The 20,134-nt window shown below is 35.7% G+C and overlaps 3 protein-coding genes across 3 annotated transcripts in view; 2 read left to right on the top strand and 1 right to left on the bottom strand.

Annotated features, from left to right (window-relative positions):
• LOC102220117 (voltage-dependent N-type calcium channel subunit alpha-1B-like) overlaps positions 1-20,134 on the bottom strand; it is a 127,966-nt gene that overhangs the window by 89,189 nt on the left and 18,643 nt on the right. The gene's annotated exons all lie outside the window — the stretch shown is intronic.
• Positions 3,842-7,322, top strand: LOC106700098 (kallikrein-11-like). The gene is made up of 6 exons (XM_014474131.1): positions 3,842-3,881; positions 4,015-4,204; positions 4,279-4,464; positions 6,298-6,359; positions 6,922-7,070; positions 7,176-7,322. Exons 1-6 carry the CDS (start codon positions 3,842-3,844, stop codon positions 7,320-7,322), a joined length of 774 nt encoding a protein of 257 aa, XP_014329617.1.
• LOC106700097 (kallikrein 1-related peptidase b11-like) lies at positions 11,255-13,124 on the top strand. Its single transcript, XM_014474130.2, has 6 exons — positions 11,255-11,348; positions 11,487-11,676; positions 11,754-11,939; positions 12,090-12,151; positions 12,658-12,806; positions 12,910-13,124. Exons 1-6 carry the CDS (start codon positions 11,309-11,311, stop codon positions 13,054-13,056), a joined length of 774 nt encoding a protein of 257 aa, XP_014329616.1. The 5' UTR covers positions 11,255-11,308; the 3' UTR covers positions 13,057-13,124.

Genomic DNA, 20,134 nt, shown 5'->3' with positions numbered 1-20,134 from the left:
GGAGAACAAGGAAGGAAAGGCTGCGTTTGTCAAAATGTCGTGAAAAAATATTAGACGAAACTCCATGTTTGCAGCTTGTTTGGGAAAATATTAGAGTGCAACCAAATGCAGAAGGAAGATTTCTGCAAATAAATCTAATAAAAATCATAAACAAATAAAGATTAGAAGGATTCTCTTTGTACAGCTGACATTAAAATAAAAATAATCAATGGAGAACTATATTAATCAATGTCACTAGAAATTCCAGATTACTTTTTTCAGATCCCAATTTACTTTTGAGATCCCAATGTACTTTAATGAAATCCCAAATTTACTTTCACAAGATCCCAATTGAACAAAATCCACTGGCAGATTATTTCACTAATAACATGGGAAAATATCTTAGTTTTGTCTTATTTTAAGTGTACTAAAATATTTGTACAAGAAACTAGTCCAAAAATACTTGGTAAAAGCACTTTAAACATCTTTACAATAAAAACTCTTTTACTTTGAACAGAATTTGAAAAACAACGTTGGTTCTACCTACAAATTGTAAACAGATTTTAGAAATTAAGTCCAAAAGCAGAAACTTCCTTTCTTTTCTCTTTTTTCCTTATCTTTACTTTGCTGCTCTACTTAGTGAAAAATGTAAAATAAAGCCAAAGTTTAAACTTCAAAAGTTTTCAAACTGACCCAGAGAACATTGCGTCTGTAAATCTGCGCTGACCCAGGTTGTGTGTTTAAGAAATGTCGCTACTCTGACATCACAGCTGAGCAGAAATCAGGAGGCAATTAGCCACAAATTAGCCCGAGGAGAGAGAGGTGGAAATGTTAATCACACAAATCCTAAAACAGGAAGAGGAGAGAGAGAAACAGCAGCAGGGTAGTCCTTTTTTATTTAAATGAATCTGGAAATGAAACACAAAATGGTTTATTTTTTTTGTTTCAAAGATTTAGACAAAATCTTGCAGTGTGTAGCTTTAATAAAAATATATTTTTATATATATATTTAGTGAAACTGTCACTCTGTCGTGTGTGAAGCAATCAAACTCTTCTGGTTTCTCCGAGTGCCAACTACAAACAACCAATAAGAGAGAGCCAGGAGGCGGGTCTTAGAGCTGTCAATCATGCCTGTGTATGCTAAGACTAGTTAGCATGATAACAGTAAGTTGCTTCTCTGCCTTTAGCACATTTATCAGCGCGTTCACAGGGTTGATTGACAGCGCTAAGCCTGCTTCCTGGCTCTGATTGGTTGTTTTTGGTGAATTTCTTCAGACAGCAATAGCAGCTCAGGGAGAAGGTGGAGGAAATTGATCTCTTCACAGATTATCTGTCTCATATTAGTATGTAAAATAATATAAATTGATTAAAGTTAAATAGTGCAGCTTTAAGTTCTACTATGTTTTACTACATTCCATCTATTCTTTGCAAATTGCCCCTGGTAGTTTGTTTGTGGAGAGGAAAAAAGAAAAAAGCAGCAACTGAACTAATAATTAGTCCAGCAGCAGTTGAGCCAAATGAATGTTAGTGTAATTTAGGAGGAAGTGGACACGCTCCAGAGTCAGCGGTGCGAGCCGGGATGGAAGAGGCGAGAGACTCGGCGGCACATCGGCGCCCCATCGCCATGGAAACAGGAAGACGGCAAGACAATGGCTGGACTGGGTTCGTGCGGGGAGTACGAGTTGGAAACGTGGGAGAGAGGGAGCCAAGCGGCAGAGGAGGGGGCCTGTGTTTGTTTTGTTAATTTAGCTCTGCGCCCCGACGGACACGGCTAATAATGAAGATATTAAAACTGAATGATGCTCTCAGGCTCTACTGACATTCAGGCAATCTTGGTCTAAAAGTCTGATCATAAAAATTAATAGATTCCGCAAAAATATGAGGATGATTATATGCCAGCAGGCCAATCCTGCTGTTGAAAACGTTGATTAAACATGACTAAAGAAACAATCAGAACATATTTACTTTGTAAATGTGAGAATAATTTCAGAAAGCCAGAACAGCGTCATGGTGACAACTGACGATCATTAAGAAAACAAACTGAGCGTTATGTAAATCTCAACACTATGAGAGGATTTTCAGCCATTCCTACTTTTATTTAAATGTAACCTGGAGTACAGAGTAAGGTGACAAGATGCACCTTAGGACTTTTCAAACATCCAATGTGACGCTAAAATCTAAATGCTAAAAATCACCTAAGGGTGATGATCACAGAAAGCACAAAACAAGAGTAAAAGTCAAGAAACACAAATGTTAAAAAGAAAAAAAAGAAACTTTAAAGATGTTTTCTGATTGGCACAAACAAAAGTTTGCTGAAAAAAACAACATAAATAATTAAGCAGGTGTAAAACTCAAGCTAAGCACAAATTGTGTTCATTATAACTGGAAAATCAGAGCTTCAACTTGATACAAAATCATTCCTGAATGCTGATAAAATCTTGAACTGACGTTAGCTTAAAAAACTGTGCATATGAAATTAGCATAAAATACTTGAAAGAGTGCTAATTAACACAAAGCGCAACATTTTAGTTAATCACGCAGGGAATATCTGCACAATTAAAATTAACTAGAAAAATTGCTGTGACGATCTGCAGAATGATTGCTGCAGAATATGCAAGAAAGAGCTAAAGATATAGCATAATTCAGCAGAAGAAGCAGAAAATGTTGATTTATGAATTGCTAAAATTTATTAAAATTTGCAGAAGACTTTTGTAGACAGTAAAACCAGTAAAAGCAAAAGGCATCTGGAGAAAGGAAGACAATAATAATGTTGAAACACAGAAATAAACAGAGCAAAAGAGAGAAACACATTGAAGCAATAGGAGAAGGTGGCATGTTTGCTCTAGAAGAGTTTGGCAGAAAACCATAAGATCTGTAGCAATGATAATCATAGTTCCTTAACGTAGACATACGTGGCTACGTTTTGATGCATAAATTATTTCTGTACAGTAAAATATGTATGAACAGCATAATTTTGTTTGTCAAAAAGCATGAAAAATTACAATCGCGGAAAAACGACTGAGATATCAAAAAGCCGAGACATTTGAAGAGAGTTTGAAGTAAATTTAGTTTCTATGTTGAAGCAGGCAGAAGAAGTAAGCTGTGAAAAAGCAGAAGATTTTAGCAGAATTTTGTAGACGGCGAAACATAAACAGGATATTAATAAGTGAGAATGCAGTAATGCGTTGTGACTGCATTTGTTTATGTGTAACAGTCTTCAGTCTTAAATGTTATGGTTATGTCAGCGTGCATCCGTGTTAGTGTGAGCAGATAAAACAGATAGAGAAAAGACAAAGAGTCTTTTTGTCCATTACAGAGTGCTCCTTATGAATTTCTTGTAACATTTCTGGTCCATAAAGTTACAAGATTCATAGTTTCTTTTAAAAAGGACAGAAGTTTGTGAAGTCAAGTTCCTATGTGTGAGACACAGAGTGAACTTAGTTTGTCCTTCCTATCTAATAGTTTTTAATAACCGACTCCAAACTAAGCACCTGATGTTTTAAGTTTTACTCAATAGAAATTAATCACAAGCACCTGATAAAATTTACATTTGTTGCTAAAATATTATTCAAGTTTACAATGTAGGACAAAACTGCTGCCTTTCACATACTTACAGTTACACTGATGAAAATGTTTGGACTGAAACAGACTGACTGAGCAGCCAGATATAAAAACGGTTAGACGTACAGAGAGCCTGGAGGACCATGGATCAGATCTCAGGGCCGCCTAGCTAGCCTGGCATAGATCAGTGTCTGTCCTGTGATTGGACGGACACTGCTAGACTTCCTGCCTAGCAGGAAGTTGTGAACAGAGTTTAAAGCTCCTGCAGGACCGAAGACATTCACAGGAAGCTGGACCAGCAATGGCTCTGCTGAAGGTTCTGCTGCTGCTGCTGGGGCTGGGTGAGTCGGACACACTGGACACACTTCCACTGGCTGTAAATGCTATGAATTATGTTGACCTGTGTTTTATTTTATTTTATGAAGTTGTCATGTTGATTCATTATTTGCTAAAAACAGAAACGTTCTTCTCCAGGTGTTGCGGTGAGCTCAGTGTCTCTGCAGAAGAGAATCATTGGAGGTCAGAACTGTAGAGACGATGAGCGACACTATCATGTGAAAGTCTTTGCAACTGATCAAACAACAGCGAAATTATGTGGAGGATCTCTGATCAGTGATCAGTGGATTCTGACTGCAGCTCACTGCTGGAAGTCAGATCCAGGATGGTGAGTCAGGAAAACTAAAAAATCACCAATAACTGATTGTTTCTTTATTAATTGTGTTGGTTTTTTTTGCCTAGGGCTATTGAGGCACATGTAGGACTTCATCCTAAAACTGCTCTAAAGCTGATTTATAGAATCACTCAACGTGAGATTTATATAGACAGTAACGGTCGTGAACATGACATCATGCTCCTGAAGCTGCCAGTAAAGATCACAGCGATCCAACCAATCAGACTACCTGACTGTCCAGATACTCTCCTACTGTAAGTTTTATTTTCTCAAATTTCAGAACTTGGTTCTTGATCTGCCACATGAGGCAAAGTTCATCCAGGAAAATGTTTGAGCTCTGGTCTACCAGAGTTAGTTGTTTTTCTTAATGTGACTTATTTTTAGGCCAGAGCAGCGAAGCCCTATTGTAATTGCATGATATCTTCTTCTTATTATTATTTTTTTATTATTATTTTTCTGTCACTTCTTGGGGGCTTTGATCAAAAACTCACCAAACTTCACCCAAAATTGGCGTGGCCGTGGCGTTGCAGCAAAGTGACAAGTCACGCCGTTGCCATACGTTTGGCTCTAAACTCCACGTTTCGACCGAGCTGCACCAAACTCACTGAGATCGATCCGTGTCCAACCCCTGACAGGACTGCAGACCAATATTTGGTGGGCGTGGTCTAATTCCTCCACATCGCCCCCTAGAATATTTTTAAAAAATCAGCCCCCAGCCATGCTTTAACCCAGAATTATGAAACTTGGTACACATGTATCTTGTCAGAACCTACAAAAAAGTCTCTTGGAGCCATGGTCCAAACCCAACAGGAAGTCGGCCATTTTGAATAAAAGCCGCCATCTTGTCTTTTTTATTGATGTTGTATCTGAGTGAACTCGTCCTACAGCTTTCAAGATCCAGGCTTCAAACTCAGTCAGCACAGTCTTGAGGCATTGAAGGTCAAAGGTTAAAGTATTTTTTGTACGTCAAAGCATGTGGGCGTGGTCAAGCCTCAAATCTGGCCATTCGCCATGAAACATCAAGGTGGAATAACTTCTCCACATAAAGTCCCAGCTGCATCAAACTTCATTTGTATCATCACAGATCAGAGCTCATCACATTCACATGGTCAACTGACATCACTTTAGCCCCGCCCCCTTCCAACAGGAAGTCACCTGTCTTTCTACTATTTTTCTTCCTTTTACTCTGTGGTTCATGCAGATTTCAACCTGTGTTTAATGAAATAAAACATGATGATAAATCCTTCTTTCAACGCTTCCTGCCGGTGGGAGCATGTGGGCGTGGCTGAGTGGCGAATTCTAATCCCTCGCAGTTTGCATATGGTTGTCTCTAAATCAGTGTTTCTCAAACATTTTCATCCTGAGGACCATTTAACAAGCTGTCATGAACCACTTAGCCTGAAATTGCCCCCACATGTATTTTTCTTCATTCATTCCAATGAGAAGAGTTGTGGTGTTTGGTAAATGTGACTGGCCATGACACAGAGGTCTACTTGAACATTTTGAGTTATTTACAGAATTAAATGAAAATAAAAATAGCTGTTTACTTGAAAGCGGAGGATCATTCATTACCAAGCAAAGAGCAGTTCTGACTAACTGGAACGATTCCTACCACTAACCGTTCAAAGGAATCCAGTCGCTAGTGGATTCCTCAGCGGAAGCTATAATTTAGCTTCCCCCGATCATATAAGCAGTCCTGGAGTTGTTTTCTTTCCACTAGAGGGAGCCCTCGCACCAGAAATGATCCAGTAAACTTGTTAGGACTGACCTTTGTAAACCTCTAAAGAGCCCAATACATTGAAGTTGCAATTCAACTCCGCTGCAGCTCCTGGCTTATTCCAACAGCTATGTATCCTTAGCACATCAGGCGACGTGCACCAGATTTTTTGTGCTCTGGAAAGGAGCGCTGCCGAACACATCAATGTGTATTGCCTAGCAGACGGGTGTGGGAACTGCGTGAGAGCGCCGGCAATGTCGAGTGGGTGGCGTTGCTGGAGCGGCCGCCACAAGGCCGGAGTCACGCATAGCTGCGAGGACCTTCAACGCCGCTTACGGCTTTAATTAGTTTTGTTTTTCTTGTGTTTCAGTGGCACCAAGGTTCAGATTGCAGGTTTTGGAGCAACAAAAGTTGGATTTTTTAACAAAAGAGGTGAGATGAATGTTCATGTTTCTCATTGTTTTTCTTATTTCCTCAAAATGACTCAGATGATTCAAATCAGTTTTTAGACTCTGCTGACGCTGAACTTAGCAGCTTGTTCAAGTTTTGATCATCAAAAACTCTCTGAGATAAACTGCTTAAAGCTGAAATAGGAAATTCTGAGAAAACTGTGAATTTAGCATTAAAATTTGAACCAGGAACATTCCAGGTCCCTCCCATGTAAAGTGAGCTGGGTGTACATGAACACTGATTGACAGCGCTAAGACCCTCCTCTTATCTCTGATTGGTTCTTTTTGACCTGGAGTGGTGCATTTCTGCAGATAGCTAAAAAGGTGGGGAGGGGGTGAGGGAAAGGGAGGCGATCAGGCTTTTCATAGATTATCTGTCTCATATTAACCATGAGGACATAGTGAGTTTTTATAAAAATGTAAAAAATAAATGTTATACAAGTAACATACTGCACTTTAATAACCAGATAACAAGGTGATAACCTGAGCAAAATGTGTCAACACTTAAACAGACCTTACATGTTTACGCTGTTTTTCCTCTACAGTCAAATATTTTCCAGATGATCTTCAGTGTGCAGAGCTTAAGATTGATAAACATGAAAAGTTGGAAAAGACACTGGTAAAAGAAAAGCACTTTAAGCGCACATACCAGAAGTGGTACAGTGTGAGAAGCTCTAAGAAGGACACATCTCAAGTATGTCAGTCTTTAAACAATTTCTGCACAAAATTTAGACATTGTTTCTATTTTACTGGATAAATCTCAGCAGCAAAACAACTAAAAGCTTGGTGTTTGTGACAGGGCGACTCTGGTGGAGGATTTGTGTTCAACAACAGGCTGTATGGCGTAATGGCCTTCACTGGAGATCCAGAGTATGCATTCAATGAACCAAGTGGTTTCACGGATGTCTGTGCCTACAAGCAGTGGATAGATGACACAATTAATTAATCAAAAACCCCGCTATGTGTCTTAATTGTGGCTAAATGTTCACAGCATCATAAATTCACAAAGTTCAAGTTAATCTTTAAATTTCAGTTTTCAGTTGATTCATTTTCTGATTTACAGCTGAATTATTTGGGGATTTAAGTTATTGTGTACAAGTTAATCTGTGATCATATCTTATTTCTCAATAAGTAAAGCTGCTGTTTGTAATAATCAGTAATAATATCCACTGTCACATGACTAGAAAATAAATGGCTGTAATCTGATCAGATTGTCTCTCTTGTGCTTATTTCTGGTTGTTAGTGAAGAAAATATGGCTGAGCCTGAAGTGACCCAATTCCGATTTCTTGGCAAATTGGATTTTTTTTGCTGGGGCCGTTCACACAGCCAATAAATGTGACCTGTATGCGTTCTGCAGTCTGAACGGGCAAGCGACCTGAAAGTGTCCCGCATGCGCAGTAGAGGGCGTAACAGAGTCAGCGTTCTCAGTGATCTGCCACCCGCCATAAAAAGAAGAAGTGCTCAGTGTTTGTGGAAGTAAACATGGATGCTAACGGTGGAGCGTAGCTTACACATTTGAAGTGGTTGTCCAACCAGAACCAGCATCTTAACAACTTAATCCTCATCATTTCTGCCATGGTTTCTGTTATTCTTCCTGCTTGTGCGTATCAGGACGCAGAATAGTGAGATTTGTCGAATATCTGTGATGTTCAATTCGGATGAATGCGACCTTGAATTGTATAAGTATTTAAAAAGAATCCAACTTGTGCTGTTCAGACTCTCAAATAGATCAGATACAGGTCACATTACGTCAAAAAAAATCTAAATTGGGTCACTTTAGGCTGCAGTGTGAACGCAGCCTAACAGATTTTACAGTTATAAAAAACTACTTTTTTAAAAAAGTAGCAAGACCTGTAGCAATGATAGTCAGAGTTCCTTAACGTAGACATACGTGGCTATGTTTTGATGCATAAAGTATTTCTGTACAGTTAAATATGTATAAATAGCATCATTGTATTTGTTTGCCAGCATGAAAAGTTCAATGAACATCAGTGCATTCAACAACTGACAACAGTTAGAGAATTCCACCATAGGATTAGATTGTAAACCTGAAAACGGTCAAAAATCTGCATAAAATTTAAATTCCAATCGTGGAAAAACCGTAAGTGATATCAAAAAGCCGAGACATTTGAATGAGACATTTGAAAGTCTGGTGACTTGTTTCGAAGTTGAATGCAGCTTCTATAGAAGCTGTAAGCTGTGAAAAAGCAGAAGATTCAACAGAATTTTGTGAAATTTTGTAGAATTTCAATGTTATTTATTACTTCTGCCTACTTTAATGTATAAACTCCATTTAACTTTTAAACAAATCACAAGACTTTTAACTACCTTCAGTTGTCTCGGCGTTTTGATATCTCTTACGGTTTTTTCACATTTGCGATTTAAGTTTTATGCAAGTTTTTGACCATTTTCAGGTTTACAATGTAATCCTATGGTGGATTTCACTAACTGTTGTTATAGTTCTCACTCTAGTGACTGACTTTTATAGAACTTTTCATGCTTGCAAACAAATACAATGATGCCATTTATACATATTTAACTGTACAGAAATAATTTATGCATCAAAACGTAGCCATGTATGTCTACGTTAAGGAACTATGACTATCATTGCTACAGATTTTACAGTTTTCTATCAAACTCTTCTGCAGCACAAGACATGTCACACCTTCTCCTATTTCTTCAATGTGTTTCTCTTCTGCTCTGTTTATATCTGTGTGTGAACATTCTTATTGTCTTCTTTTCGTTAGATATATCAAATATCAAGATGTCCTTCTTTTCAAACATTTTACTACAGAACTTTTTCAAATGTTTCAGGTTTTATACAACTTTCTGCTTCTGCTGAATTATGCTATATCTTTTGCTAAATTTCACTATTTAGCAAAAATATTTTTACAATATATGACTATAACTTTCTTCTGCTTTCCCCCCCAACTTCTTATGCTTTATTCTGCATATTCTGCAGCAATCATTCTGCAGATTTGCATTCTCACGGCTATTTCGCTACAAACAGCAATTTTTCTAGTTACAATTTCACTTCAGTTACTTTTTGATGAGAAAAAGTTCTGCTCATCACCAAGGAAATGAGAGCATGTTTGCCTCAAACTGTTTTTTAAAGGAGTATTTATAAATAAAAAAAGCAACACAAAATATTAGGTGTATTTTTAATGAGACATTGATTTCCAATATTTTGTCAGCTGCTGTTTGTCCTTCCTATCTAATAGTTTTAAATAACTGACTCTAAACTAAGCACCTGATGTTTTTTTTAAGTTTTAGTCAATAGAAATTAATCACAAGTACTTGATCAAATTGACATTTACATTTATTGTCAAAATATTATTAAAGTTTACAATGTATGATAAAACTGTTGCCTTTTTCATTTACAGTTAAACTGGTGCATTAAATTCAGCCTGGGATTTTCTTTTTCTCTGAAGTTAACTAGAGCTAAACATGATAGTTTTCCTTCCTCCTTTGCCTTCGCATTGATGCAACACCTGGAGATATTAATACAAACCCAGCCGAAGGATCAATGCCATTTTTTCTGGTGTTTCCTTGTTTTATCTTCACTCAGTAATGGAAATGATTTCAAATGTAACTCAGTAACTTTATGCAAAACAAATTCAAGTAAAATTAAAAGTTAAGGTTTTGTAAACAACTTAAAGGGTAAATTAGGTAAACTGTAATTACATCAATAAATGTAAATGTAAACTTATTGCTTTCCACCCAGTATGGCAGAACCAAAATAGATTTTTTTTTTTTTCCACTTTGTGAAGATACAGAGTAACATTCACCGTCCAGCGCTGGGCTCCTCTCGGCTCACCTTAGGAGTGACACCAAGTGACGCAAAGATTGTAGCTCAAGTTCAGCTTTATTTTCTCAGTCAGTTTTTGCTTTTGTGTGACTGTCGCCAGTCTTAAATGTTATGGTTATGTCAGCGTGCAGCCGTGTTGATGTGAGCAGATAAAACAAATAGAGAAAAGACAAAGAGTCCTTTTGTCCATTACAGAGTGCTCCTTATGAATTTCTTGTAACATTTTTTGTCCATAAAGTTACAAGATTCATAGTTTCTTTTAAAAAGGACATTTTAGTTCCAGCCACTATGTCTGGTGGAGAACATTTTTAATTTCTACTACTGTGCAGCTGGTCAAGGACTAGCACAACATGGTCAAGATCATTTTAATATGAAATGCATAAAACTGTTGAATGAAAATGTAACCATTTGATCCACTGACGTTGCATTACCCTAACTAAGCCACTGATTTAATATCAGTATTATCAGTTCACGCAAAGTTTTGATGAAGAAAGTCCCGTTTTAAATGTAGATTTCTGGCCTGACTGAGAAATTTGACTAACTGACCTGAAATAGTCATATAAAATATGTCTTCTGTCTAACCTCTACAGGCTGTAGAAGTCTGAAACAATCACATAACTTTATCAAAGAACAAAGTCTACTAGAGTATTGGGATCTTACTGAGTTTTAGCAATAAATTCACCAAAAACCAGCTTCATGGAAATCTGGCAGTAGATGCTTCAGTGAAGGAGAGTCAGTCTTAGGTTTTGTCAAGTTGAGCTTATTAAATATTTTCATAATCCTTAAAGACATGTATTTAAGACACTGCCATGTTATATCCTTTTAATCAGCCAAATTTAAAGGAATCCTACAAATTCTCAGATAAAATTGCTCTGTACTTTGTCATGAAAACATTTGGACTGAAACTCACTGACTGAGCAGCCAGATATAAAAACTGTTAGACGTACAGAGAGCCTGGAGAATCATGGATCAGATGTCAGGACCGCCTAGCTAGCCTGGCATAGATTAATGTCTGTCCTGTGATTGGACGGACACTGCTAGACTTCCTGTCTAGCAGGAAGTTGTGAACAGAGTTTAAAAGCTCCTGCAGGACTGAAGACATTCACAGGAAGCTGGACCAGCAATGGCTCTGCTGAAGGTTCTGCTGCTGCTGCTGGGGCTGGGTGAGTCGGACACACTGGACACACTTCCACTGGCTGTAAATGCTATGAATTATGTTGACCTGTGTTTTATTTTATTTTATTTTATAAAGTTGTCATGTTGATTCATTATTTGCTAAAAACAGAAACGTTCTTCTCCAGGTGTTGCGGTGAGCTCAGGGTCTCTGCAGAAGAGAATCATTGGAGGTCAGAACTGCAGAGACGATGAGCGACACTATCATGTGAAGGTCTTTGCATTTAACAAAACAAAAGAAAAATTATGTGGAGGATCTCTGATCAGTGATCAGTGGGTTCTGACTGCAGCTCACTGCTGGAAGTCAGATCCAGGATGGTGAGTCAGGAAAACTAAAAAATCACCAATAACTGATTGTTTCTTTATTAATTGTGTTTTGTTTTTTTTTTGTCTAGGGCTATTGAGGCACAGGTAGGAGTTCATCCTAAAACTGCTCTAAAGCTGATTTATAGAATCACTCAACGTGAGATTTATATAGACAGTAACGGCCGTGAACATGACATCATGCTCCTGAAGCTGCCAGTAAAGATCACAGCGATTCGACCAATCAGACTACCTGACTGTCCAGATACTCTCCTACTGTAAGTTTTATTTTCTCAAATTTCAGAACTTGGTTCTTGATCTGCCACATGAGGCAAAGTTCATCCAGGAAAATGTTTGAGCTCTGGTCTACCAGTTAGTTGTTTTTCTTAATGTGACTTATTTTCAGTTTTGTTTTTCTTGTGTTTCAGTGGCACCAAAGTTCAGATTGCAGGTTTTGGAGCAACACAAGTTGGATTTTTTAACAAAAGAGGTGAGATGAATGTTCATGTTTCTCATTGTTTTTCTTATTTCCTCAAAATGACTCAGATGATTCAAATCAGTTTTTAGACTCTGCTGAAGCTGAACTTAGCAGCTTGTTCAAGTTTTGATCATCAAAAACTCTCTGAGATAAACTGCTTAAAGCTGAAATAGGAAATTCTGAGAAAACTGTGAATTTAGCATTAAAATTTGAACCAGCAACATTACAGGTCCCTCCCATGTAAAGTGAACTGGGTGTACATGAGCACTGATTGACAGCGCTAAGACCCTCCTCTTGGCTCTGATTGGTTCTTTTTGACCTGGAGTGGTGCATTTCTGCAGATAGCTAAAAAAAAAAGGAGGAGGTGGAGGAAGCCATTCTTCAGTTTTGATACAAATGTAAAAAATGCATTTTATACGAGTAACATATCGCAACTTAATAACCACAGATAACAAGGTGATAACCTGAGCAAAATGTGTCAACAGTCTTTACATGTTTACGCTGTTTTTCCTCCACAGTCAAAGATTCTCCAGATGGTCTTCAGTGTGCAGAGTTTAAGATAGTTAAAAATGAAAAGTTGGAAAAGACAATGGCAAAACTTGAGTACTTTAAGCGCACATACCAGAAGTGGTACAGTGCGGGAAGCTCTAAGAAGGACACATCTCAAGTATGTCAGTCTTTACAATTTCTGCACAAAATTTAGATATTGTTTCTATTTTACTGGATAAATCTCAGCAGCAAAACAACTAAAAGCTTGGTGTTTGTGACAGGGCGACTCTGGTGGAGGATTTGTGTTCAACAACAGGCTGTATGGCGTAATGGCCTTCACTGGAGATCCATGGTATGCGTTCAATGAACCAAGTGGTTTCACGGATGTCTGTGCCTACAAGCAGTGGATAGATGACACAATTAATTAACCAAAAACCCTGCTATGTGTCTTAATTGTGGCTAAATGTTCACAGCATAATAAAATCACAAAGTTCAAGTTAATCTTTAAATTTCAGTTTTTTGTTGATTCATTTTCTGATTTACAGCTGAATTGTTTGGGGATTTAAGTTATTGTGTACAAGTTATTCAGTGATAATATCTAATTTCTCAATAAGTAAAGCAGCTGTTTGTAATAATCAGTAATAATATCCACTGTCACATGACTAGAAAATAACTTGTCAGATTGTCTCTAGAATCAATTTGGAATTGTGCTAAGCTTCAGAATCCTGCTACCTTTAAGTGTATTTTAAATTAGCATATCACTGTTAGCATAGTCTAGTTTAGTAAGAAATTAGCACAAAGATTTTTTTGTTTATTGATGACAATGTGCAACAAACCTTCATAAACCATGGCATATCCTGAACTACTGCTAGCTTTAACATTACAGTTAGCATTATATGATTAGCTGCTTAAATTTTTGGTGGACCATATTAGCCATAGCTATAGTGACCGATCATATTTATTTTGACAAAATGATGCAATAAAAATTTTTTGTTGCTTCGAGTTTTAAAAAGCAATGTGCTTAAAGTAAAATTTGTCAACTTAAGCTTATGGTACATAAAAAATAAGAAATTTTCATTTAGTCATAGCTAAATTTTAAATTTAATGCTCTTTATTAAATTATTATTTTAAACATAACTAGTTTTTTTGTTAAATGCAATAATTTTGAATGAATTATTTTGTGATTATGTAACCTGCCACACCCAAGTTATCTCCATTTTAACATGGTTGGCCTAATAAAACAAAGGTGGGTAAAATCTCAACTTTATGGATGACAAAAATGAAAATAAAGACCAAAAGACAGACACTGATTCATATTCTGCTGTATAACGTTTGAGGCTTTTCGTTAGCTAGAAGACAATAACTTGGATGGGGATGACAATAAATGCTGATTCCTCATAGGAGCCATTCTGACAGCATGAACTGTGATTTTTATCAGGACTTGTAATCAAGTTGGGCCGATAAGATGCTCAGCAGAAACATTTCTGCAAGGCTACATCAAATTATGGCTACGTTTCTATGTAAGGGAGCAGAGTCTGAGTATTGATTGAACCATGACTGCTGCTGACTTGCAGAATATTTATAAAACAATTATTTTGATAAAATATACATTTTAATAGATGAATATTAGTATTTATTCTCCATTTGGTTCTTTGGTGTCCCAATCCCTCAGGTTCTTCTTAAATAGTTGCATGGTTCTTTTTATTTTTATATTTGTATTCATTTATATATTTTTTATTGAATTATTTTTTATTATTTTAAATGTTTATTATTTTTTATTTCATAAAGATGTAGTTTCTTGATTCTTTTTTTATTGTGTATTTTATGTTATTTTTCTATTTTTCGACTTACTTATAATTTTTTTATCGTTATTCATTTTGACTTTAAATTGTTTTTAATTTTACTTTTTTTACTAAAAAAAGAAGTACCTGTTGGAATAATTTATTTATGCATTTATTTACATATTTGTTTTTATTCATTTTTATTTAAAAAGAAATAATCTCTTTATTGTTTTATTTCTATTGCATTTTGTTTTTCTTTTTTTGCATTTCTTTTTTAAATTTTCAATTTATATGTAATTACAAAAAACAAGAAATTGTTTTTAATTCCTTTTATTTTTTATTATTACATATTTAAATTTTGTATTTTTGCATTTACATTTTATATATATTTTTTTAAAATTATTTTTAACATTTTTATATATTTTTTATTATTATTAAAAGTAGTAGCTTTTTGATTCTACATTTAGTGGCGACTCTAACTCCACAATTTTCCAAGGATTAAAAGTGTAAAAAAGGTGGATGGTCAAACAAGCCTGGCAACCCAACCACAGCTAATTAGCATTAGCATTTATCAGTAAATCTAGGGTTTTTTGCACCAAAGCATCCTTCATCACCATCTTTACTGCAATATTTTAATCAAACTGAACAATCTACATCATCCGACGTTCATTTGTCACCATTTTGATCTTTTGATTCAGCTTTTAATAAACTATTAATCTCCCTGGTGAAACCTCTTTCATGAGTGCCTTCCTTCCTTTACGAGCTTTTATTACAACCCTCTTTAAAGTGCCACAAACACAGCAGTAAATCTCCCTCTGTGGGCGCTAAAAGGCTCACTTACGATCTCGTGTGATATCTCTGAATATCTGCGGCTCGTTCTGGCAGAAACAGGCAGATGGGAGTGGAAGTGAGAGGCAACAGGAGAAGATATCGATCAGAAGCCATGTGAGCTGTGGTCAGCCGAGTGCTGTGTGCTCCTCTGTCTTCCAGAGGAAGGGACTGACATTTTAACAACCACTGATTGAACGGTAATGAACAGAAACAAAAATATTTACATGCTTTTAGAAGGGAGGCTCGTTGTATGACTGGTTTAGGTTTTAATTTGGACATTTTTAAAAAAGATTTCCAAACGTAACACTTCAGAAAAGAGATAATTTATAACTGTTTAACAGTGGCAGATAATTCTGTTAATGTGCTAACATCTGAGCTAATTTTTCATTTAGCGCTTTTCCTAACTTAGAAAACATTTAGCTATTTGCGTCCTCTAAATTATTTTTTCCAGATAAACTCTAAAGGGTTATTTTACTTGGCTTTTTTGTAAACTTTCAGTTGAATACAGTTCGACATCTGTGTAGAAGTTTAGCTTAACGACTGTTCAGAATCGTTAGTTAGCCGTTTATATTCATGATCTTATTTTGAAGGAGGTTAAAACTTAACATAGAAGTTCAGTTTTCTCTCATCATGTAATCTCATAATCTCTATTTTTTTCCTCAACAATAAATTTATACAGAAATAAAATAAAACACACAAACAATAGAAAGTTAGCGCTTTAACATTAGCTAAATACTATGTTACTGCCTTAGCATTAGCATGATTATTATTAGTGCTTGGCATGCGCTAAATACCGTGTTGGTATACTGCTTTAGCATTACTTCTGCTAAATACCATGTTTGCATAACATTTTAGAATTAGTTTAAGCTAAATACCATGTTGGTATACTGCCCTGGCATTAGCATAACTAATGCTTATGATTAGGAATTTAGCATTAGCGTCTGCTAAATACAACACTAGTATAGTGCTTTAGCATAACTAACTAATCACAAAATATCATGTTGGTGTACCATGTTAGCATTAGCACAACTAAAGTTTACAATTAGTGCTTTAGCATTAGAATCTGCTAAATACTCTTTTGGTATATGCTTTAGCTTTAGCATAGCTAATGTTTATGATTAGTGAGCTTGGGTTAACCAACTTACTTTTTAGTTAGTATTCCCCACCACCTTTAACCTCTTAGTCTAACCTCATGCATGTTCACAGTAGAAATATAACTAAAAATAAGAAGAAAATCTATATTTTTCTGCATAACTACGAATCCTAACGCGCTCCAGATAACTGCAGATGTTTCTACAACTCCAAGACAGCTTTGAATGACGCTGAAAACAAATCTTCTGTTACCTGCTTGAAAACATGGAATCTTCAGCTGCTTTCCAGCAAATCTAAAAATAAAATGTTGGTAACTTAGCTGATCTCAGGAAGGTCATGCCTGGTGACATTTAAGCAGTTTTCTTTTTTTAATATTTATTTTTGCAGGAGCATGCAGATACAGACCGCTCGAAGCACCAAAATCCCTCTGTAACCTTTTCTTTCCTTCAAGGGAATTTTTGCAACAACAGTATGTAGAGCTGCTGGATTCATATGGTTCAGTAGTTCATTAAAAAAAAGAACTGGGTCACGGGCAAAGCTCGGTTCTAGTAGTTCACAACCTCAGGGCAAGACTTGGCTTAGAGATACTAAAGGAAACAGAAATAAGGTTTGTCTTTTTGTGTGGAGTCCACTTTTGCTAAGAGAAACCAAATAAAGGGGCTGAGGAAAAACTCAAGGGTGTCCAAAGTACAGTCCCGGGGCCATTTGTGGCCCGCAGAAGAATTTTGGGCGGTCCTCGGTTACTACTCAGGATTAGTCTAAATTTGAAGTTTTCCCTGATGGCAGGCTGTTAAAAACAAAAATAAAATTAAAATCTTAAAATAGAAAATTTAAGGTGGAACTCTTTCAATTTAATGCAATTTATTAATAATAGATACTAAAAACATCCAGAGTCTTAGAAAAAATAAAACAAAACTAAGCAAAATCCTGTTCTTGTTACTGAAAAGACACAAAAGATACACAAAAAATGTACTCAAGGAAAAGTAAGAAATATCTATCCAAGAAATTATTTAAGTAAGAGTAAAGACATATTTGGTAAAAAAAAAAAAAAAAAAAAAGTCTACTCAAGTACTGAGTAACTGATCAAATGATCAATAATCTAATATTTAAAAATTACATCATCATACGGATCAAAATATAAAGTTTAGTGGAAATTTTGGTATTTTAAGAGCCAAAATTACAATAATTCATATAAGTAACAAAAAAATAACAAAATGAGGCAAAATATTTTTTTTCCAAGTCAGTTTCTTTAAAGAAAAACTGCAGGTGTGTCTCTGGTGAATTAAATGTGAAGTAAACTGGTTTTACCAGACATGTTTTTCCTGCCCAGTTTTCTACTATCTGAGATCCTTCTGAGGCCTGAAACCTTTAAAAGAGTCGTGCTAAGATGGAAAACGTCCGGAGGGAAGCAGGTGCAGTTCACCATCCGAGGTTCCCAGGTGGGTTCTGGACCCGAAGCTGGAGTGAAAATGGGAACCAACCAGACATCAGACGGATGTTTTATCCTCTGAGGAGCCACAGACTGGAGATCCTGCTGCTTCAGTCACCAAAACTACAGCACCTCTACACCACACCTATTAAAAATCACATATTTTACTTTTATACTGAGTTACATTTAAGAGTATGTATTGGAACAACACTTACAGAGCCCTACCGGTGTATTTATATCACATTTTATTGGGATTTTATGGAATGAACCAACACAGCATGTGAAAAGGAAGGAAAATGTGACAAAAATCAACATCTGAAAAGTGTGGAGTGCATTTATATTTGTTTCTAACTGATTTGAACCATTTATCAGCAGTTTGGGTTGGATGTTTACAGTTATTTTTCTTTAATGTTTGGTATTTTGATATTTTGTTTACATTTTGTTGTGTAAATATTCCCTGAATTTTTTTTTTCCTGACTTTCTTTCTTTGAAATTGGACTTTAATTGATTAAAAAAATGTAGAAACAGATGAGTAAAAATTAAAACAAAACAAACACAACAATAGGTAAAAACATAAAATATTTGTTGGTGATCTTTAATGTTTGTCTCATTGGCAAAGTATTTCACTAATAAAACATTTTTTTTATATTATAAGTGAATTAATCTGCTAGTGAAACTAGCAATCTTTCATCAATACTCAATAATTATCGACTTAACACAAGCTGAAAAGTTACTCGTAAGTTAGTTTTGTCTTATTTTAACAGTATTAAGATATTTTCACTCAAAACTAAATAAAAGTACTTGGTAACATTTTGCGTTTTTGCAGTGAAGTCCCCCAAAGCACACAATTTGTACTGTAAAAACACAAAATCTTAAGTATTTCTGGTCTAATTTCTAATGCAAATATCTTAAAATAAGAAAAGATTTACTTACAAGTAATGTTTCAGAAAGATATAGGAGCAATTTTTCAGTAAATAATTCTTGAATATTAATTAATAAAGACTTGTAGTTCTGTGGCAAATTATTTCAATTTTAAGACATTTTTACCATAAGTGAAAAATCTTCCACAGAACCAGAACATTTTTATCAATATTCAATAATTATTTCAATAATAATCGCTCCTTTCTCTTACTGAAGAGAAAGTAATCTGCGCTAATCAAAACTAATCAAAAATGTGCACAAATTTCATGCCATTTGCATCGACAAACACGAAAATAACATAAAAACAAATGTCAAGGGAGCCAGACTTTGATGTGAGACTTTTATATTGCTGTAATATTACAGCGATTCGTTATCTGACAGCAGGAATAACAGGAGAAAAACGGCCGGCCTGAACTGAAACCGGAGCGCAGATGAAAAAGCCCTCGCTGACATAACTTCTTGATTTGGTTTGGATCTTTCCTAGAATCGACCTGAGAGAAATCGAACGAGGTCAAGACATCCGCAGTTAATGAATCGCTTCAATGTACCAGAAAGGCTTTCGTCTCTTAGACAAACGTACCTGAGGAACCCAGGGCCGGCCCAAGGCATACACGAGTTAAGCGACTGATTAGGGCCCTGACACAACCAAGTATGTCGGAGTGGTAGGACCATGCTAAGAGAATAAAAACAGAACATTATATAAGAATAAAGTCACAATATTACGAGAATACTCAGTTTTATGAGAATAAACTCAAAATTGTGATTATATTCTGATATTATTATGACTTTTTTCTAATATTTTGACTTTATTCTGATATTATTATGACTTTTTTCTAATATTTTGACTATTCTCATAGTATTTTGACTTTATTCTCATAATATTATTATTTATCCTCGCAATTCTTTGTCTTCATTCTGAAATTATGACTTTATTATCATAATATTTTGACTATTCTTGTAATTTTATGACTTCATTTGGATATTTTTATAACTTTATTCTTGTATTTGTTGGTTCTTTTGCACAGTATATTGAACAGGCATATGAATACTATAACATGGTTTTAATTACAAATTTCTGATCATTATTGAGTCGGTAAGTTATACATATTTAATTAAACTGAGATAAGGAGTAGGATTAAAAAAGTGTTCTTCCTGACACTTTTCAAACAGAAAAGTAATGGTAAACTAATTATTTTATTCTTGATTATGTATGCACATGTTTTGTCTCGTCTTACTAGTTACTTGCATTTCTGTTCTGAAAAAACAGTTTGACATAAATAAATAAATAAATAAAATGATGATGTGTCTGTTGTTGATATGTTGGTATGGGGGGGCTAAAAAATGCAAATCTGCTAAGGGCCCCAGAAATGTTTCGGTCGGCCCTGGAGGAACTGGCCACGTCTGCCAGACAGCAGCACATTGTTTGTAATTATCTGTGGGCTGAGTCACGCG

The sequence above is a fragment of the Xiphophorus maculatus genome, chromosome 8 (genome assembly GCF_002775205.1).
Source record: "Xiphophorus maculatus strain JP 163 A chromosome 8, X_maculatus-5.0-male, whole genome shotgun sequence".
In the NCBI taxonomy this organism is placed as follows: domain Eukaryota; kingdom Metazoa; phylum Chordata; class Actinopteri; order Cyprinodontiformes; family Poeciliidae; genus Xiphophorus; species Xiphophorus maculatus.
Note: the sequence above shows the minus strand (reverse complement) of the source record. Positions and strands in the feature narration are given on the sequence as shown.

Coding starts and splice junctions, on each gene's coding strand:
- LOC106700097 (XM_014474130.2), top strand. CDS start 11,309: ATGGCTCTGCTGAAGGTTCTGCTGCTGCTGCTGGGGCTGG. Junction 11,677..11,753: donor TGGAAGTCAGATCCAGGATG/GTGAGTCAGGAA, acceptor TTTTTTGTCTAG/GGCTATTGAGGCACAGGTAG. Junction 12,807..12,909: donor CTAAGAAGGACACATCTCAA/GTATGTCAGTCT, acceptor TGTTTGTGACAG/GGCGACTCTGGTGGAGGATT.
- LOC106700098 (XM_014474131.1), top strand. CDS start 3,842: ATGGCTCTGCTGAAGGTTCTGCTGCTGCTGCTGGGGCTGG. Junction 4,465..6,297: donor TGTCCAGATACTCTCCTACT/GTAAGTTTTATT, acceptor CTTGTGTTTCAG/TGGCACCAAGGTTCAGATTG. Junction 7,071..7,175: donor CTAAGAAGGACACATCTCAA/GTATGTCAGTCT, acceptor TGTTTGTGACAG/GGCGACTCTGGTGGAGGATT.